At 41.9% G+C, this 20,618-nt stretch overlaps 1 protein-coding gene and 1 non-coding gene across 6 annotated transcripts in view; both read left to right on the top strand.

Moving 5' to 3' along the window:
- DSCAM (DS cell adhesion molecule) overlaps nucleotides 1–20,618 on the top strand; it is a 322,736-nt gene that overhangs the window by 193,743 nt on the left and 108,375 nt on the right. For 4 of the 5 annotated variants that reach the window (XM_053386764.1, XM_053386765.1, XM_053386767.1 and 1 more), the window contains exons 10-11: nucleotides 1,430–1,549; nucleotides 3,841–4,014. In XM_053386764.1, the coding sequence (XP_053242739.1) occupies nucleotides 1,430–1,549; nucleotides 3,841–4,014 (294 nt within the window). The remainder of the gene's footprint in view (nucleotides 1–1,429; nucleotides 1,550–3,840; nucleotides 4,015–20,618) is intronic. The other variant, XM_053386769.1, reaches the window with a different exon arrangement.
- TRNAI-GAU (transfer RNA isoleucine (anticodon GAU)) lies at nucleotides 6,763–6,839 on the top strand. The gene has a single exon. It is a non-coding gene; the product is annotated as a tRNA-Ile (tRNA).

The following is a 20,618-nucleotide window of genomic DNA, read 5'->3' as shown; positions in this document are numbered from 1 at the left end:
TCAGGTTAATTTTCTTTAAAACACGGTGCAAAGTGCCAGCTGTCTTAAATGAGAGAATCTAGCGACCACACCCAGTCAACTTCCTCTCTGTGCCATTGGGGCATTTTGCCTGATGAAGTTGTTGGCTTCTTCTCTGTGGCACTTAGGTGACACCCATCCAGCTGGTCACAGATCAGCACTGCCTCTGGTGGTCTCATAGCCCAGGATCTTGATCCCTCACAGGCAAAGGAGAGTGCCAAAGACTACAAGGACAGAGAAAGCAACTCCCTAGAAAACAGTTTCCATAGTGGTGACCCCACTTAGAAGCTTCCATGGTGAAAGAACCCCAGCAGATAGCAATACCTTAATTCTAGCTCTGGAGGAGATAGCTTTGCTCTCCTCCTCGGACACAAACAACTCCTTCCCTGAACTTCCTCCAGTCCCAGATAGCTCTTCCACCATGCCCAGGGACTGCAAGTAACATTTCAACCCTGGTGGGGTTAACACCTGTGTACTAGAATGCAGAGTGTTCTAGTTTTAATATTGCAGCAAGTACACATTGAACTGCAGATTTAAGGCTAGGCCAAATAGCCTTCTTCATATAGGCAAGGAGAGGGTTGAATCAACCCTTTATGCTGCTCGCTACAGAGTTAAACAGTCATGTGGTCACTCCATTGCTTGCTCAGCTCACCTGTCAGCACATGATGAAGTGCATTTAATTTGCAAAACTGTTAGTATGCTGACAATCGAGCTGAGCTGGTGATGGAGTAATCAAACAACTGGTTTGCCATGCAGTCAGCTTGGCTCGACCCACAGATTGCTGGACATGGACATTTATATGAATCATCTTGCACTTTAGCCCCTAGCAGACATTATGAGGAAGGGTGCGGGGAGAGGCAAAAATGAATAAATTTCAGAATGATCAAATTGCATAATCTAGGGTATGCTGAAGGAAACCATTCTGTAAATCTATATGAACTCATCAACAGAGACAGGGTAAAATCCTTCTCTGGCTGCTTTCGCTATTGTTGACCACAGTAGTCTATTGGAGTGATTCTGTGGTTTGTGGGTTGGCAATCAGGGGCATTATCAGGAAATAGCATTGAAAGCTTCTCTTTCAGTCCCATGTTAATAGCGCTATGGGGTCCCACAGGGTTTTGTCTTGGCCTCCTTGTTGTATAATATGTATACGAAACTGCTGGGGAAGTGGAATGTGGTGTCACTGATATGCAGGTGCTACCCAGCTCCATTCCATCTGAATTAGGCTGGGTAGCCTACGTAAGCTGTAACAAGTACCCATTTTGCCTTTCCCAAAAGTTACTCAGCGAGCTTTAAAGTTATCTGCATCTCTTGCATGCACCTTAAGTTCTTGAAAAAGACTTTATCATTAGTAGAACATTCTTTCTGGCTTTGCAAATCACTTCTTTCTTTTCTTTTTGTTCCCCTCCAGTTCCTCCCAGATTTGTGGTTCAGCCAAGTGATCAAGATGGGATTTATGGAAAAGCTGTGATCCTCAACTGCTCTGCAGAAGGCTACCCTGTCCCCACAATTGTCTGGAAGTACTCCAAAGGTATTTCCCCACACTGATAATATACCATTTTTTCCCGTGTATAACACGCCCCTTTGTATAAGACGACCCCTATTTTGGGGGGAATCCAAATTAAGGAAATGGGGGGGTTGCCCCAATCACTTCTGAAAGTCTCCTACTCGTGGCTGCCACCAATCGCCTGTCCCCCTCACTGATACCCATGTATAAGACAACCCCCAATTTTTAACATTGTATTATACTAAAAAAAAACCCCGATTTTATACACAGAAAATTACAGTACAATAATTGAAAAATCCGAAGTGCTTTATTTCAGTTGACATGTATAGTTTACAGAAGGGATTAATACCTCTGTGTGCCCGGTATAATTACCACATTTAAACGAATACATCTCTTCAGAAAAACGTTGGTGATGCTGGTGGCCAAAAGTCAGCAATTTCCTTGCTTGCATACGGTCTGAAAGGGAACAGCCAGTCCTCATTACTGTATCACAAACAGCTTTTGAAACTACCCTCCATTTCAGAATTTGTCATGTAATGGGCAGGTATGGTTGCTGTTTGAAGGAGGGGACATTGCAAGTCCAAACACCTCTTGGCCTTATTATACTTTTTAATAGTTCTTTGCATGCTGATTATTATCCCTTACTAATTTTTTAATAGGGCACCACTTTGGAGTTCACCTTGATAAATATTTTAGCCATACTTGGTAGTCCCCAGTAATGCATATATTATGTTATCTGTTTCTGATTTCCCTCTCTCCATTTCCCATTATTGGTTGACCAGATACAGTGTTCTTAGATCCTTGATGTGAAGACTAAACAAAAGTCCAGTATTGTTGTTCTGATTTCCAGTATCCATCCTTGGTAACAACTGATTATTATTTTTTAATGGAAGAAATCCATGGGTAGTACAGCCAATCATATCCTTTCAGCCCTTTGAAAGGTCAGGCAGCATTAGCATACCTAGTAATTTAGTTCATGAGTTACCTAATGCATTAATGTTTTCTGTTCATATAACAAGAGTATTATTTCTGGCCTCACTTGACTCTAGCCAAATATATGCAATTGGCAGATTGTATTTATTTTTTAACTTAAAAGGCATTACATGGTGGATGGTGTCCTACCTAATTTTATGACATATTTTGGTATCAAAGCTGATTTTAAAACAAAAACACCAGCTCCAACCTTTCAGAACCTACGGGTTCTTTTGAACTACTAAAGTTAAGACCTCAGTGCCTTTTAGCCTTTGATTTCTTTTTTTAAAAGGCACTCAGAAATCTTATGGTTTTGGAAACTGTTCATGAGAAGAATGAGAACTATGAAGTAGGTTAAATGATCTTTCTCAATGGGTCAGCTAGCTTGTTAGCCTTTTAAAGCTTACTGTTCAATATCATTGGTGTTGTAACCATATTTGACTGTCACTTGGATATCACTGTTCTAATACAATCAGGTAGCCAATACTTGCCTTTGTTGTTCCAAGTGCTATGTGCTGCAGGCACCCTGAAAATGATGTGGCCAATGCAGTTGCAGTGGGCCCTACCCCATCGTCTTCCATCATCTCAAGGAAGATTTACATGGGGACTTTGCAAGACATTCCCAAGGAGTTGTGCCCAGGTCCTACATTGTTACAGTTCTAGAACCATCTGCAGGCTATGAATAGCCTGCAGATTAGTCCTGAAGAACATCTGTCTGCTGGCATGTACTGGTACACGAGGGCAGGGGAACTGCTTCCAATGGTTTCTTCCACACCACTTTGGAAATATCAAGATGGAAGGAACCACATGGGCAGCATAAATATCCTAGTTTCCTTCCACAGAGGCATTCCACTGCTTCGTTTCTTGTTTGCTCTGTGCTCTATTTCCAATGTTAATTCTTTTTTGTGTGTGTGTCATGAGGATTGCATACATTTCTGGATATTCATAAGCATAAATTGAGCATAATTTAGCTATCAGGGAACTAAATAATTATAATAAAAATAAGTTTTATTATTTATACCCCGCCCATCTGGCTGGGTTTCCCAGCCACTCTGGGCAGCTCACTGCAATAAACCACAATAAATATGGTTGTCAACCTAAGTGCTTTATTTTCAATCTGGCTCACAGTGATTATTACAAGCATCATATGAACGCCTTTTTCTATGTGATTTGATTTATAACATTTTGGCAAAAAGCAGTCTCTCCTTCCTCCCCCGCCCTTGATTTAGTGGTGGGTTCTGAAAATCCTAGGTCACTTGACTTGGGTTCTGTCCACAGTAACACTCTTCTACCTTCTTGTGTCTCATTTCCACCTTCCGATTCACCTTTTATTCTTGCAATAGGTGCTGGAGTCCCCCAGTTCCAGCCAATTGCATTGAATGGGCGCATCCAGCTTCTCACAAATGGCTCCCTGTTGATCAAGCATGTGCTGGAAGAAGATAGTGGATACTACCTCTGCAAGGTCAGCAATGATGTGGGGGCTGACGTCAGCAAGTCCATGTACCTCACTGTTAAAAGTAAGAATTTATTCCTGATCCAAGTAATAACTATTAAGTTGCAAAGGCATATCTGTAATCTCCTGTATTTAAATACATAGACAGAAAATGCTGGGTACAACTAGAGGAGGATTAAGTGTACAAGGGAGGGGAAGAGTTGACACTGCATATCAAACATTTCCGTCAACTTCTGGGACCATATTTGGAGCCCCTTGGAGTGGTCTTACCTGGGGCTCCTACCTGGTGCTTCCCATATGTTTTATTGTAATGTATTTATTGCATTTATATCCCACCTTTTCCTCCAAGGAGTTTGAGGTGGTATACAAGGTTCTCCCCTTCCTCCTTTGCTCCCCACAACAACCCTGTGAGGTGGGTTAGACTGAGAGGCAGTGACGGGACCCAAGGCCACCCTGGAAACTTCATGGCTGGGTGGGGGATTTGAACCCTAGTCTCCCAGGTCCTAGTCTGACACTCTAACCACCACACCACACTGACTTGGGGGGGGGGGAGATATAACTCCCATCAGCTCCAACCAGCAGCGCTGCGGCTGATGGGAGTTATAGACAAAAAATATCTGGAGGGCACCTGGTTGGGAAACGTTGTCTTAGGGTATGGGACACCTTTTGTATTACATTGATATATTAAACCAAGACAAAGTTGATTCAAATCACTGCATAGTGCTTGAGAATGCTTTCACCAGGGGATGCTTATTCATTATTTTTAGTTTTCATAATGACAGACAGCATCTCAGCTCAAGGTCTCCTGTTTCTGTCACTATGAGAACTGATGATTTCTCAACAATAGCATGCATCCTTTGTTCTGCAGTCACTGGGCCAGATGTTCCCAAACTCCCCCCCCCCCCCGTGGACCACTTGAAACTTTCTGATGCTCTTGGTGGACCACTTAATGATTTTTCTGTTGTAGCAATTGTAGTGAGCTGTGCTAGATGCTGTCTGATTTCTAATTTCATTCTTAATTGCTTCTTTTATTTCTAATATTGAACTCAACAGGACTTACTTCTGAGTAGCATGGTTAGGAATGTGCAGTTAGTTATTTTCCATTAACTTCAATGGGTCTGCTCTGAGTCAGACTAGCTTTGAATACAACCTAATGTTAGAAACACCTAATAGCAATGCAATTAAGATTCGTATTCATATTTAGAAGAGTTTGGATTTCTATATCCCACTTTATCACTACCCTAAGGAGTCTCAAAGCGGCTAACAATCTCCATTCCCTTCCTCCCCCACAACAAACACTCTGTGAGGTGAGTGAGGCTGAGAGACTTCAGAGAAGTGTGACTAGCCCAAGGTCACCCAGCAGCTGCATGTGGATGAGTGGGGATGCGAAGCCGGTTCACCAGATTACGAGACTACTGCTCTTAACCACTACACCACACTGGCTGACTTGCCATGGAGCGCCTGAATGAAGCTCATGGACCACTGGTAGTCAGTCCATGGACCACCATTTGGGGACTCCTGCACTAGGCTATTCATAGTAAATAGCCACATTTCTCAAAAAAGAGGTGGCGGTATCGCTGGCTCCCACATTATGAGCCATTTTGACAAGTTCAACAAATATGTGTGCATAGAGGTTTCCCTTATATATGGGGAAGAGCTTTGTGTCTTCATGTACACTGTTGTCTTGCAGAATCTAGGACTGGACCATGCCATAATGCAGTGGGCTTTTTTCTACCCTATTGAAATGGTGGAGAGTCATGCTCATGCCTTAAGCTTAAGCTACATTCTACTTTCTTATTTCTATCTCTTGTTTTAGATAATAATTTGAACTCTGGCCTTTTGGATTAACACTGAGTTTCTAGAATACGGGGACAGTTAGGAATATTCTTCGTTTTGTCCTTCAAATTTGTCATCAGTTGGTTGCAGAAGCTGTTATATAAACGACGGGTCTCCTTTCTTGAGAGAGGGAATAAAATAGTGTGAATATGCCTGACTGACTCTTGGAGGTCTCAAACCAGGCACTCCACTCTTGTCTTTTATTGGACGGGTCAATAGTGGGTTCCTGCGTGTTACCTTGTGGAAGTGCTGCGTAAGGAATATTTCCATGGACTCCTCGTGTCATGAGAGCTGGGCCTAGCATCAGTAACGCAGCACTTCAGTCTGTCAGTCAGGTGATGACCTACCACTGTGTTACTGAAGTCCTTTGAAACACATTACCACAAGTAAGGAGAGTTTTATGGCCCACTAGACTAGTGAATAGAGGGATATAGGCTATGGAAGATTTTGCTGAGGGTGGCACTTTTATCTGATTCATTGAGCACATGAAGGTTATGAACCATTCCTATGATGGCGCTTTCGCTTTGCTTAATAGGATTGTGTTCACTAAATAAATAGCTGTGCTAGGATTGTGGTTTCAAGGCCTGTGGTGCAGCAACCTCACAGAATCGTATATAATTTCATTTACCCAGAATGCAATGTCTTGGCCCATAGATCTAGGAAACCTGTGGGGCCAGCACTTTACACTGGGGACAAATTTAAGTGGCAGGTGGCTACTGTGGATGGAAACCAAAACGTTGCCTGGGGGCCAGGTGAGGAGGATAGTGGCAAGTTTTTTTAAAAAAGGCATGTCTGTATGGGGGTTGTGTTTTGGAGTGAGGTAGAGGTCAATTGACAGCACTACGCTGAGGGCCCCCTGAAGTTTGATGAAAGATTCTGAATACTAAGTACTGCTGAACATTGAAGGCTTTGAAAAGATTTAGCACAGGTCTTTTCAGGGCATACTAGTGGCATTAATCCCTGGTTGAAAATGTGTGTTTCTTCTCTAGCTTAGTTGGTTAGAGCATGGTGCTGATAATGCCAAGGTCACAGGTTCGATCCCCGTATGGAACAGCTGCATATTCCTGCATTGCAGGGGTTGGTCTAAATGATCCTCAGGGTCCCTTCCAACTTTACAATTCTATGATTTATTGATACACTGTCTCAGTGATGAGAGGACTTTTTGTCCTAATTAATCTGGAATGGTCCAGTATAACACACAAGACAAGATATGAGGAATTGCTCACATTTTGCAGTGTTGGGCTTTGTTTGTTTTTAAGAAACCAGGCAGAACAGCAGTTTTCCAAGGCAACTGTTAACAGGCCAGTTGTAGATTAGTAGTAACGCAGTGCCTTTTAGTAATCAGGTACAAAAACCCCCACCCTGGCTTCTCCTTGCTTGACAGCTATACACAGTCTTTGTCTGATCATGCCATGCAGTTTCATGTGTGATAAAAGAGCATCCCTTATCAAATAAGAGCAGGGACCTCTCTGGAGAGTCAGTTACTGTTTGAATCTAATGAAAGCTCCTCCGGCTCTAAGATAACAAACATAGACATGCAATGCCATGCACTCCCCCCTCCCTCTTCCCCCTCCCCTCCTCTCTCTGCACACTCACACGTTCAGTCTTGCATTTGAAAAGCAGTTACCACATGCACTGTTTGTTAGGCGAGACTGCCTTGAGCCAAGCATACATTAAAGGCAGTTGGGAGATCAATAGGCAGAATTATATGATTGGTGTTTCATAGGCAATAGCAATAAGAACCTCTGTGGTGTTCTGCAGATCTTTTATTCGCGTTCATGCTTTCATTCGTTGCTTTATTGTTCCTTTGTTGTATTTTCCTCCACCATTTTCCTTGCTTCTTACACACACGCACATGCACCCCTCCCTGCTGCCTTCAATATTGGCTTTTCTGCTCCAGTCCTGAGGGATATCTGTACTACTGCAAGCCTCAAGCTCCCTCGCAGTGTGACTCACTGCTAGCCATTAATTGATCCCACATAATGTGTTTGCCCAGCTCTGCAAGGTCACACTCTAACTGCCTCTCCTTGTACTCAGAATGAGAGGAGGGAGGGAAAAGTGCTACAGGCAGCGTTTTCTGGGTGACAAGGTTAGAAAGAAATGTAGTTCTCAAAAATGCAAAAATGACTGACAGATCTTTTCCGGCTAACCCTCCTTGCCCACCCTCTCCCAGTGCATTCCTTAGTAATTAGAGGCTTTTTGGGCAAACTTTACTATGATAGAGCTACTGAGAAACTAATGCCGATTAAGAAGCATCATTTAGGTCACGAGAGTCCAGGAAGTAATTTGCTGCTCTGAGAAAGATGTATGTAAAGATCAACACCTCTCATCTCACAAACCACCAGTAATACGTGTTCACAACTTGCTAGCAGTTGAAGAACTCCAATATTTTAAAATGAGATAATTATACACAAATGACATATGTTTCAGTATTTGATTGAAAGGCTCATCTGGGGTGGGGGAGGGGGCCCTCACCCACTTTATAAATAGGATTTCCACACACACACACACACACACACACACACACACACACCATGACCCCAGTGAATCTCAATCATAAAAATCTAGCCTTTGCAACTTTCCAATATGTTTTTCTTGGTTTTTCGACTTGGGCAAATGGAAATTTTTTGGGAAAACTTAAATCTTTCCCTTTCTCTCATACTGTGAAAAGGGGCAGTAAAACTGTTCCTTATTTCCGTACTGAGACTTCATGATGGTAAAAATTACCTTTTTATATAAAAATGATCTAGTCTGCCTACTTGAGTCTGTGTTGCAACAACTGCTGTAGCAAGCCAAGCAATACAACAAAGCACCTGCTGTTCTTCTCAACAACAGATGCATTATTGACTCAATCAACTTTCCAGAGGTGCCATTGGTTTCCGGAGACTTAGGGATCTCCAGATGACTTGATTATTGATTATCAGTGGCGTAGCGTGGGGGTGCAGGGGGGGCTGGCCGCACCGGGCACAACATCTGGGGGTTAGGGTTAGGGGGCGCAAATCCATGGGTTAGGGGGCGCAAATTACTTGCCTTGCCCCGGGTGCTGACAACCCACGCTACGCCACTGTTGATTATTCTTCTCAATTTGCTTGCACAAAGCTTATGTCTTGGTCAGACTCTGTCCAGTCTTTATCAAGCATTCATTCCAATTTCTTTACAGGCTGATTTCAGGACAATGCACATTCATCCTGATTTGCTTGCAAGATGCTAAAAACCTTCCCATTAATCATCTACCTGTCCGTCCCACACTTTTCTGTGCTCCGCCCCCCATCACTTTCCTAACCACAAATAGTCTGTTGTTGTTTTTAAATAGTGGATTTGTTGTGCTAGGGTGGCAGGATGCATTTCAATCATTTTAGCCCACTTTAATTGTGCAAATCTAAATTTCTGATATGTGCTTTCTTCCCACAAAATAATGAGAGCTTGGAGGCACCCTAGCCATATGCAGAATTAATATCTGATGTTTCTCAGCTATTCGTGATGCCAGATATGGACAAGTGGAACATTTATGTGGAACGATATTTTAAAATATATATGAATGGGATTATGGCCCATTTGTGATTCCAAGCTTTGTGTGTATGTATATGTCTCATTTGCCTTGCAAAATGACACAGAAGTGCCTAAGTAAATAAGTGAAGCACCTAAAGGCATAAACACCACAATCTACTGCTTCCCAATGAGCATGTGCCCTTAAGTCTGTGTAAAGGCAGGGTGCATCTGCCTGATTTTTATTTTAAAAAATACTATCTGTGGTTCGTGATGAAGAAATATGGCCAGGAATTACCAAATGTAAAAGTGACTGTGAGTGGAAGAGGAAGATTAAAACAAAACAAGAAAACAAAGTAGTATTTTTTTTTTTTATTTGTGGCACCCAGATAATAGAATAGCCTCCTGGGGATATAGTAAAATCAGGGATCCTAAGTGATTTTGGTTTTTCACAACTCATTGTAAATTACACTGCAAGGAGGTGATCCTTTTGTTTTCAGTTCTCTGCCTTGTGAGTAACTGAATGCAGAATTATAGCCTTCATGCCTTCCCTGCCTCCCTTCCCCTTAGGCTTTCTCATATAAGTCTCTGGACGCTTTATTTATTGCCACTATACCATTCTGGCAAATACCTAATTGTTCATTGCTTTATACGTTTTATATGTAATTGTCATTTAAGAATATCAAATGGAAAAGCTGAGTTTCTGCCTGATGGAAGCCAAAAGCTGTGGAATGTATAAAAATAAATGGAAGCACTAGAATCACCTGAATTTGCAGTTGTTATCCTCAGATGCATGCTGGCGCATGATAACAAATCAGTATTTTTTATATTACTATGTTTGATCGCACAGCCAGACTCAGAGAGGAGCTGCAGGAAAATTTATGCTAAACCTTGAAAACATGAAAAAAGTTTCCCTAGACACAAGAATTTGCTCTTGTTAGTATAACAGGCATTTATTTTTTTTACTTTGGTCCTAATGAGGTCCTCCCACCATGCGAGATGAACAAGCTCCAAGTGCTGTTTGCTGCCTCTTCAGACCATCAGCACAGCTTTGATTTAAGGACTTGCACTTTAATCACCCATCATGTGTCATTACCCCGACAGGCGGCAGCAGCCGCAAGATACAAGCTCCAATAAATTGCATCGAAAGTCACTGAAGCGATCCTTTGTTGATTTTCTTTTACAGCTATTCAATGGCAGATCAGCTGTCATAACAACACAGTGCCCGTGGCAATAGGATGAAATTAAACGTGAAGTATGTTCAAGGTAGCGGGTAGAAAAACTGGAATATCCTTTTTCCCCCTGTTGATTCTAATGCTTTTTTACTCCTCTCAGTAATGCCGAGCCCGTGGCAATTGCCTGAAATGAATACTGTATCTTTGTAGGATAATTGCCACATATGCCCTCATACAAATATGAAAAAGTGCTTTTGTATACAAATGAGTACCTTACTTTCAGATCCCACCACTACCACCGCTGCCCCCCCCCCCCCAAATGAGGATACTGGCTTTAAAAGAAACACACACACACAAAGGACATCTTATAACGAGACTTTTTAACAAAGAGTGACAGCATGCCCCCGATCTTTCCTTCTTCCTTTTACTCTTATATTAGAGACTAGAGTAGAAATGTTTGTGGCAGGGATATAACTCACTTCAGATTATTGAAAATGTATGCATGGATAAAAACACAATATGCTACAATATTTTTTTCATTGCTGTGTATGGATAATGTCATTATTTAGTTTAGTCACTAGTGGCTAAACTAAATGGTGAAGTCAGGAGTTTCCTGCATCTGTACTGTTCTCAGCTGGATCTAGACACATCAAAGAAACAATTCAGTTAAACGTGTTGTAAACTTCATTTACGGAAGTTCCGTTGGTGAAAAATGGGACTCCACACTATGGTGTCGTAGTGTTGTAGCGCATATAAAGCGCTTTATCTTTACAAATGTAGCTGAGGCCCTTAAGAGAGACAATAATGTTCTCGTTTAACTTCCTGACAGGTATATCTGCTAATCCTTCCATTACACTATGAATTATCGCCATAGTGTTTGTCCTTGAAATAAGTCACTTCTCTAATACCTGAACTGTCTGATGATTATATTTTTTTTATTGAACAATTTTTAATATAACAAAAACAAAACATACATAAACAAACATCAGACAATAATAAAACATAAAAACAAGTACCATTTCATAACCCAATTTGTAAACCTTACTTCCTCGACCTCCCCTTACTTCCCGTTTCTGTATTCCAAATTCTTACAGTTATTCAGCGAAATCTTGCCTTATTTTATTATAAATTTATAATATTCACCCTTATTCTCTTTATCATAACCCTTACTGATAGTAACCATTTATTTTAATCCAACATCATTCTAACTGTCACCAATTTTATAATGTTTCTTTAAATACTCCTTAAACTTTTTCCATTCTTCTTCCGCCGCTTCTCTTCCCTGGTCTCGGATTCTGCTCGTCATCTCCGCCAAATTCATATAGTCCATCACCTTCATCTGCCATTCTTCCAGTGTGGGTAGATCCTGTGTCTTCCAGTACTTTGCAATGAGTATTCTAGCTGCTGTTGTAGCATACATAAAAAAGGTTGTATCTGTCTTTAACACCCCCTGGCCGACAATACCCAAGAGAAAGGCCTCTGGTTTCTTGGTGAAAGTATATTTAAATACCTTTTTCAGTTCATTGTAAATCATTTCCCAGAATGCCTTAATCTTCGGGCACGTCCACCAGAGGTGAAAAAAAGTACCTTCCTTTTCTTTACATTTCCAACATTTATTATCAGGCAAATGGTAAATTTTTGCAAGCTTGACTGGGGTTATGTACCACCTATAAATCATTTTCATTATATTTTCCCTTAAGGCGTTACACGCCGTAAACTTCAGCCCGGTGGTCCACAACTTTTCCCAGTCAGCAAACATAATGTTATGACCAATGTCCTGAGCCCATTTAATCATAGTTGATTTAACCATTTCATCTTGTGTGTTCCATTTCAGCAGCAGATTATACATTTTTGACAAATTCTTAGTACTGGATTCTAACAGTTCAGTCTCTAATTTTGATTTTTCCACCTGGAAGCCTGTTTTTCTGTCTAGTTTAAACATTTCATTTATTTGGTGATAATGTAACCAATCTCTCACCTTCCCTTTTAATTTTTCGAAACTCTGCAATCTCAGTTTGTCCCCTTCCTTTTCCAAGATTTCCCAATATCTTGGCCATTTCGACTCCATATTTAGCTTTTTAACTGCCTTAGCTTCCATTGGTGATAACCATCTTGGAGTCTTATTTTCCAGCAAGTCCTTGTATCTAACCCAGACATTCAATAGTGCTTTTCTGACAATATGATTTTTAAAACTTTTATGCGCTTTAACCTTGTCATACCACAAATATGCATGCCACCCAAAAATATTGTTAAATCCTTCCAGATCCAAAATGTCTGTGTTTTCAAGAAGCAGCCATTCTTTTAGCCAGCAGAAAGCTGCCGCTTCATAGTACAATTTAAAGTCTGGCAGGGCAAACCCCCCTCTTTCCTTTGAGTCCGTTAATATCTTAAATTTTATTCTGGGCTTCTTGCCCTGCCAGACAAATTTAGATATATCTTTCTGCCACTTCTTGAAACAGTCCATTTTATCCATTATTTGTAATGCTTGAAACAAAAATAACATTCTTGGCAATACATTCATTTTTATCACTGCAATTCGACCTAACAAGGAAAGCTTCAAGTTTGACCAAATCTCTAAATCTTTTTTCACTTCTGTCCACGTTTTTTCATAATTGTCTTTAAATAAGTTCACATTCTTAGCTGTCATGTTCACACCCAGATATTTCACTTTTTTAACCACAGCCAGCCCCGTCTCATTCTGAAACCTTTCTTTTTCAAACTGTGTTAAATTTTTCTCCAATACCTTAGTCTTTAACTTATTCAATTTAAATCCTGCCAGTTGACCAAACTCTTGAATTATTTCCAAAACTCTTTTCGTGCTAGCTTCTGGCTCTTGCAGTGTAAGTACTAGGTCATCTGCAAATGCTCTCAATTTGTATTGTTTAACTCCGACCTGAATCCCTTTAACCAACTGGTCCCTCCTGATCATATTAAGCAAAACCTCCAGGACCGATATAAAAAGTAAGGGGGAGATAGGGCACCCCTGTCGTGTCCCTTTTTCAATCTTAAACTCTTCTGTTACAACATTATTTACAATTAATTTTGCTTTCTGTTCAGAATATATTGCACCTATACCATTTTCAAACCCTTGGCCTACCCCCATCCCCCGGAGGTTCTTCAGCATAAAACTCCAAGAAATGTTGTCATCCAAGAAATGTTGTCATCCAAGAAATGTTTTAAAACACCTTCACAGGAAATACTTAGTTGAGAAAGCAACTTTATGTATAGGAGATCTCCTATACAAATATAGTGAAATAAAGGTAAAGGTACCCCTGGCCATTAGGTCCAGTCGCGGACGACTCTGGGGTTGCACGCTCATCTCGCTCTATTTGTCTGCAGATGGTTTTTCTGGGTCATGTGACTAGCATGACTAAGCCGCTTCTGGCGAACCTGAGCAGCGCACAGAAACGCCGTTTACCTTCCCGCTGGAGCGGTACCTATTTATCTACTTGCACTTTGACGTGCTTTCAAATTGTTAGGTTGGCAGGAGCTGGGACCGAACAATGGGAGCTCACCCCATCGCGGGGATTCAAATCACCAACCTTCTGATCGGCAAGCCCTAGGCTCTGTGGTTTAACCACTGTGCCACCCACGCCCTGTTTAACATGGATGGCAATAACTGCTTCTGTGTTCCACCAGTGCATTAATCAGAAGAGTGTGCTGGAGTTTGTCTTGGAGAAAGATTCAGCGTCACCAGTATTTATGTTGGTGCAATATCCTTAAAATTTGCCAAATGGGGTCTGTCAAGGCCCATCACTAAAGGCCTTTAGAACAGGCTGAAACACTTTTTTTGTTTTTGGTTATGTTTGTTTAATAAGTTTTCATGGGCTGAAGTGGTTTTATCCATAATTATTTATCAGAGGTTACTGGTTTGGAATGCTTATTTAATATTGTGGTGGATTTTTGGTGGTTATTTTAGTGTTACGTTTCATGGTTTTGGAGTTAATTGATGTTACTTATATATTCTAGTGGAAGTTGCATTGAGAGCATTCAAGTCCTTAAAGGCAGCCTACAACTATTTTAAATACAATGAATGAAATGGAACATGTCCTACAAAACAAGCAACATGAATATCCCAGATTTCATTCTGACTTTGCTTATGCCTCTGGGACTCATCTTCCTCTGCATGGGCAGCACTCTTCCTATATCTGTGGCCTCCTGATGTCGTTGGACTCCAACTCGCATCAGCTCCAATCAGCCAATGATCAATAATAATAATAATAATAATAATTTATTATTTGTACCCCACCCATCTGGCTGGGTTTCCCCAGCCACTCTGGGCGGCTTCCAACAAGGATTAAAAATACATCAAAATGGCCTTGGCGGAGGAAGAGGCATGTGGGGAGAGCACACCGCCCCTGGCAGCGTGATCCCGGCGGGGTGCCATTGCAGCTGCGCCCCCCACGCGCTGGGCGGCACACCCCTACGGACAGAGAGCAGGTGGGGACGCGTGCCAGCCCCGCCCCCACCTGCTCTCTGCCCCCCCCCGGTGCCGAAGCATGAAGCTCTGCCACTGCGTCTGGGGGCTGCTTCTTGGGGGGGGGAGGGAGAGGATTTCCAGTGGGTGATCTCTTTCTCTGCCAGCTTCCTGCCACTTGATATGGCACCTTTCCTCAGTCTAATGCCCTCCAGACAGTAGTGCTCTGAGGAGTGACCCAGGTGGAGTGGCGTTGCTCAGCTGCCTTCCAAACATTAAGCTTGCTGCCAGTTCCTCAGAGGGAGAGGGGTGGGGGTCGGAAGCAAGGCAGGTGCAACACATGGCAGCAGGAGCATAGGATGGGCTCCACTGCCACCCCACACCTCACTCCTTCTTGCCCCTCTCCCTCTCAGAAACAGCACTGATGCTGGGCATTCAGAAGGCAGCCCTATTGCCTGCTGCTTCCTCCAGATGTCCTGCACTTACAAACCCCATCAGCTCTAGCCAGCGCGGTCGATGCTCAGGGATGAAGGGCGCTGTCATCCAACAACAGCTAGAGGGCCACAGACTCCCCACTCCTCTTGTAGATGTCCTGCTGAAATTTATCAGCATATTTAGCCTCCCCCCCCAGCATTGCAGGACTTCTGCTTAACCCTATCACACCATCGGCTGGTGGATGCTCAGTATAGGATTGGGCCTCACTGAAATCTCTAGGACTTACTCTCAAACAACCATTGTACTGAGGGGCTTTTGGATTTGATGTCTCAGGTTTTTAACTTTCTAAGCTGCATTTTGAAGAGCGATATTGATTCTCTGACACTTTTGGACTATTTCCCCCTATATCTTAGCTCATGCACAAGAGGCAAATAAGCCTCTTGCAACAATGTGAGCAAAATCACATTAAAAATGTAGGCTACTGTACAGCAGTAAAGCAATTTTTGTGACCATGGGGATTTTGTAAATTTCTTAAGTGTAAAATGGGTGATGTCTTGACGTGCGGAGCTTTCACTCACTCTTTTTCTCTCTGTCTTTTCATCCTCTTGTTCTGATTCATTTGCCACCCATTGCACCATCCCCAGGACTATAATGGAATGTAAAACAAGCTGGTTAAGACGTGTGCTTTAATCTTGGAAACCTTCCGTTCCAAAAGAAATGTATTTGAAACCATCCTTGCATTTTTAAAGAAGTAGTTTAGCCGTGAAATGTTCAGCCCTATAGGAAGGCTGACTGCAGATTTTAGGAGCATTATATTAGGCTTTTAAGTAAATATATGCCAAGTATTTGACAGCAGCATTTCATTCTGCTTATGGCATTATTTGGAAAGTTAGCCGAAGAGAGCTCTAATTTTTCGCCTGTCTTGAACTTCTCCAGTGACCCAGATCTCATTTTCTGTACATTATACCAGACTGAAATATACCGGTATGTGAAAATCATCAGCAATATCAGTTTGGGTTTTACCTTTAGAAACAATATTTTTCTGTTGATTTCTGTTTCTGTTGATTCTTCCCACCTTTTGAATTTTATTATGGTATAACCAAATGTATAGTAGCTCTTGAGGCCTTTTACAGGAATTTTTGGCTGGGTGATTGCCCTCTTGGCAGTAAGGTAAAGGTAAAGGGACCCCTGACCATTAGGTCCAGTCGTGACCGACTCTGGGGTTGTGGCGCTCATCTCACTTTATTGGCCTAGGGAGCCGGCATACAGCTTCAGGGTCATTTTTACATTCTTAAGTTCAGTTCTCCAAATTTTCACATTGGTTTGTCATTTTTTTTAAATACCACATCCTTGTGAAAATTCAGCATTTCACTACAAATTTATCCTGAAATATGCAACTTGGTATGCTGTTTTGCCCAAGGGGCACATTTTTGCAAAGCATTTTCCCCTTATATAATGCATATTGTATGCTATCTTTGCAAATACCTGCATTTTTTTGCACACTTTACCCTCCCATGCACAAATTATGTACACATTGCTTGCTTGGAGAATTGCAATGCAGAATTCAAAGAAGTACAAATTTAAAAGAATGCTTCTTTTTCACTTCGTATGTTTTTTCAGAAACGGTGATTAGGCAGGTTTGCCTATAAATGACAACTGAATTGAATTTCTGCCCCATCTCTACTCTCACGTAAAGGTGTATAGAGTTGCAACCTCAGAGATGGTTGGTGGGAGTTTTGAGTGGGTGGGATTATGTGCTAATGCTGACACCATTTAACTTTGCACCATTTTGAAAGGGGGGGACTGCAAACCGTTCCTTGCTTCAGTGGCATGATGAAGCATAAATTCATGAATAAATCTGGATTAATAAACAGACGGATGCCATGCAATGTCTGGGACAAAAGTGTTTTAGCGTTTTAAAAGGTGAGGAGAAAGAGAGAGACAGCGTAGATGCTTGAAAACAGGAGGCACAGCCAGGAGAAATGGCAGAATAAAAGATGAAACAGATGGAAGAAATGAGAAAGCAAAAGTAGGGGGAGAGGAATATTTAGTATTATGCAGACTTCATATTGTTTCGCTTGTGTGAATGTGTGTGAGAGGGAGGGAAGGAGAAACTGAATTTTGATCTCTTAAATAAGTAGTCTCTTTTCTATGCAAGATGTATTTTCTCCATTTTTTTCTCCATATGCCTGCTTGTTCTTCTTTTTTTCAAAGTCCTGGTTTGCAGGCCACATTAAACCAGTTTAATACAAATGAGCACCATGCTAGTTCACGCTAGACAATTGCTGCAGTAGTGCTCCTCCTCTGTTTCTTCTGTACTGTGGATAAAACAAACATGAGTCTGGCTTCTCATGTCCTCCTGGGCTTGTGGCTTGTTTACTTTACTCCAAAGAAACCACAAGTAACCAAGGTGACGTTGATGGTCTAGATGAGAGCCAATAAACTGAAGCTCAATCCTGAGAAGACTAAAGCGCTGTTAGTGGGTGGTTCCCTAGACCAGGTGGATGGGAGACTGCCTGCTCTTGAAAGGGTTATACTCCCTCTAAAGGAACATGTACATAGCCTGGGGATGCTCCTGGATCCATTGCTATTGCTTGAGGCCCAGGTAGTCTCAGTGGCATGGGGTGCCTTCTGTCAGCTTTGTTTGGTGGCCCAGCTCTGTCCCTACCTGGACAGGGATAGCCTAACTTCTTTGGCCTATGCTATGGTAACCTCTAGGTTAGATTACTACAATGTGTTATATGTAGGGCTGCCTCTGAAGACAGTTCAGAAACTTCAGCTGGTGCAAAATTTGACGTCCAGGTTGCTCACCAGAGCAAGAGGAGTTGAGCATACGACATCTATCCTGGCCTGACTGCACAGGCTGCCAGTTGGTTAACAGTCCCAATTCAAGTGCTGGTGCTCTATAAAGGCTCAGGACCTCAATACTTTAAAGACAGCCTCTCCCCATCTGCTCCCCGGTAGGCTCAGAGGGCGACAACAAGAGAACAAGCCTTTTATGTGATGGCTCCTCGTCTGTGGAATGCTCTCCTCAGAGAGACTCACCTTGTGCCATCATTACGTGTCTTTAGGCACCAGGCAAAAATAGTCTCTTTACCCAGGCCTTCAGTCATTAAACTATCTATGGCCTTTGAAATGTGAGGGGACTGTTACCACGATGTTTTCTGTGGTTTTTGTTACTGCTTTTTATTACTATAAAATTATATTATATTATATTATATTATATTATATTATGTTTTAATGTTGTACACCACCCTGGGATATTTGGATAAAGGGCAGTATATAAATTGAAGAAATAAAATAAAATTTACAGTTGGTTGGAGAAAACAAACCCCAAACCAGGGTTCAGACAATGCAAGCCAGACTCTAGCTTTCCCCATCTACATGAGACAGAAGCAGCAGAAGAGAAGGAGCAGGCGTCGTGGAATCCTTTCGTACATCATGCATCAGCATGCTGATAGTTTACATTAAACTAAGGTTTAATGAGACGTGGGAACTGGGCCAAAATCTACTCTCACTACTCTCATTTTTCCTTACTATTGTTGTCCTTAAGTGGCCTTTCATTGATTTGATCCTCGCCTCCCTTTCCTCAGCTAAACTTCAAACTTGAATGACCTCAGTGATTAAACTGCCATATGTAGATACCGATGACTCACAAATCCACCTCTCCATTCCTGATTTTCTAAACGACAGGCTGATGCAGTTTGCTTTCCACTCAGGCCTGTTGTTTATCTCCAATAATTTAGTGTTGAATGCTACTCTTCCCTGCGAAGTTCAGTAAAGCAAGTCATGTTGCCAACTATATACAAGCCTCATTGACCTGACATAGCCTATTGGACTCAGTTTTGGTAAATCCCCACAACAGAATGTTGGTTTTGGTGTGATTAGAAGCAGGAGTGGTGAATGCACAGGTCTTTCATGCTTCCGCCTCGGTCCAGTGCTTGGAAAGGAGGGTTGCTGTGGTTCTTTGGGACTCCAGCCAGGTGTGGCCTGTCCTTCCTTCCTTCCTTGTGCTCAGCAACCCAGCAGCTGCATGCTTTGAAAATCTAGTTGCAAATTGGTCCTGGTGCGGGGGCAGAATTGCTTCCTTTTTTTTATAAAATTCCGTTTCTCAGGATGTAATTGTACTGCAAAAATGTAAGTAAAAAAAAAAGACAGACAGACAGAATTATGACAAAAACCAGACACCCTTTTATTCACAAACACTTACCAGATGAAGTCACCTGCTTACAGTGACATAAACACCTGGAATTTGCTCCCCAGGAAGGGCCATCAAGTGACCTAGCCTTCAGGCTACAAGAGGATGAAACAAGATGTTTGATCCAAACAGACCTTTTCATGATTGACAGTGGCACTTTGGGTGAGATCTCCGTGTTTAGCATTTTTGTATTGAATTTATTATTATTATTTAACTCTTCTTAATGGTGTTCACATTGTATTTGATTTTTTTTTTTTATTAGCTGCTTTGGGGCACCTATGTGGAAAAGGCAGTTTGTCACTTTATTTTATTTGTTTAAGTACATGGGGTGGTACTCAACCAGGTGTTACTCAAAGTAGACCCACTGAAATGTATTAAAATGACTAAGTTAGGTTCATTAATATCAGTGAGTGTATGCCCTGAGTAGAACTTAGCTCAGGGGTCAGCAAACTTTTTCAGCAGGGGGCTGGTCCACTGTCCCTCAGACCTTGGGGGGGGTGCGGACTATATATTTTTTTTGGGGGGGATGAACGATTTCCTATGCCCCACAAATAACCCAGAGATGCATTTTAAATAAAAGGACACATTCTACTCATGTAAAAACCTGCTGATTCCCGGACTGCCCATGGGCCGGATTTAGAAGGCGATTGGGCCGGATTCGGCCCCCGAGCCTTAGCTTGCCTACCCATGACTTAGCTGAATACCACCCATGGACACAACTCTGCACATCCAGTGGGAATGTGTATGCCCATTGAAGAAGATAATTGTTTTATCTTTTTTTTGTGTGGATTGAGAAGTAGACTCCAGCAAAAACAATGACCCCAGTTTCTTGGTATTGTTTGGTGTGGCTCCATCATATATGTATATTCAGCAGTAACAGCCCTTAAGTTTGGTTGGGATTGCTGCCAAAAAAGTGTGCAAAGCCTTAATCAAGCACACTGCTAAAATCTACATTTCTGTGCAACTTTTGGTAAGAGAAAGTTGGCATTCATTTCTCTTGCCGATCTCTGTGAGAATAATAATTACTTTAAATGAACCTATCCCAAGATCTTGCAGTATAACTAGGGGAAACAACATTTCTCGGCTAATGGGTCTCAAAACAATGGGTCGTGCACCTGAGC

The sequence above is a fragment of the Podarcis raffonei genome, chromosome 4, assembly GCF_027172205.1.
Source record: "Podarcis raffonei isolate rPodRaf1 chromosome 4, rPodRaf1.pri, whole genome shotgun sequence".
Lineage (NCBI taxonomy): Eukaryota > Metazoa > Chordata > Lepidosauria > Squamata > Lacertidae > Podarcis > Podarcis raffonei.
Note: the sequence above shows the minus strand (reverse complement) of the source record. Positions and strands in the feature narration are given on the sequence as shown.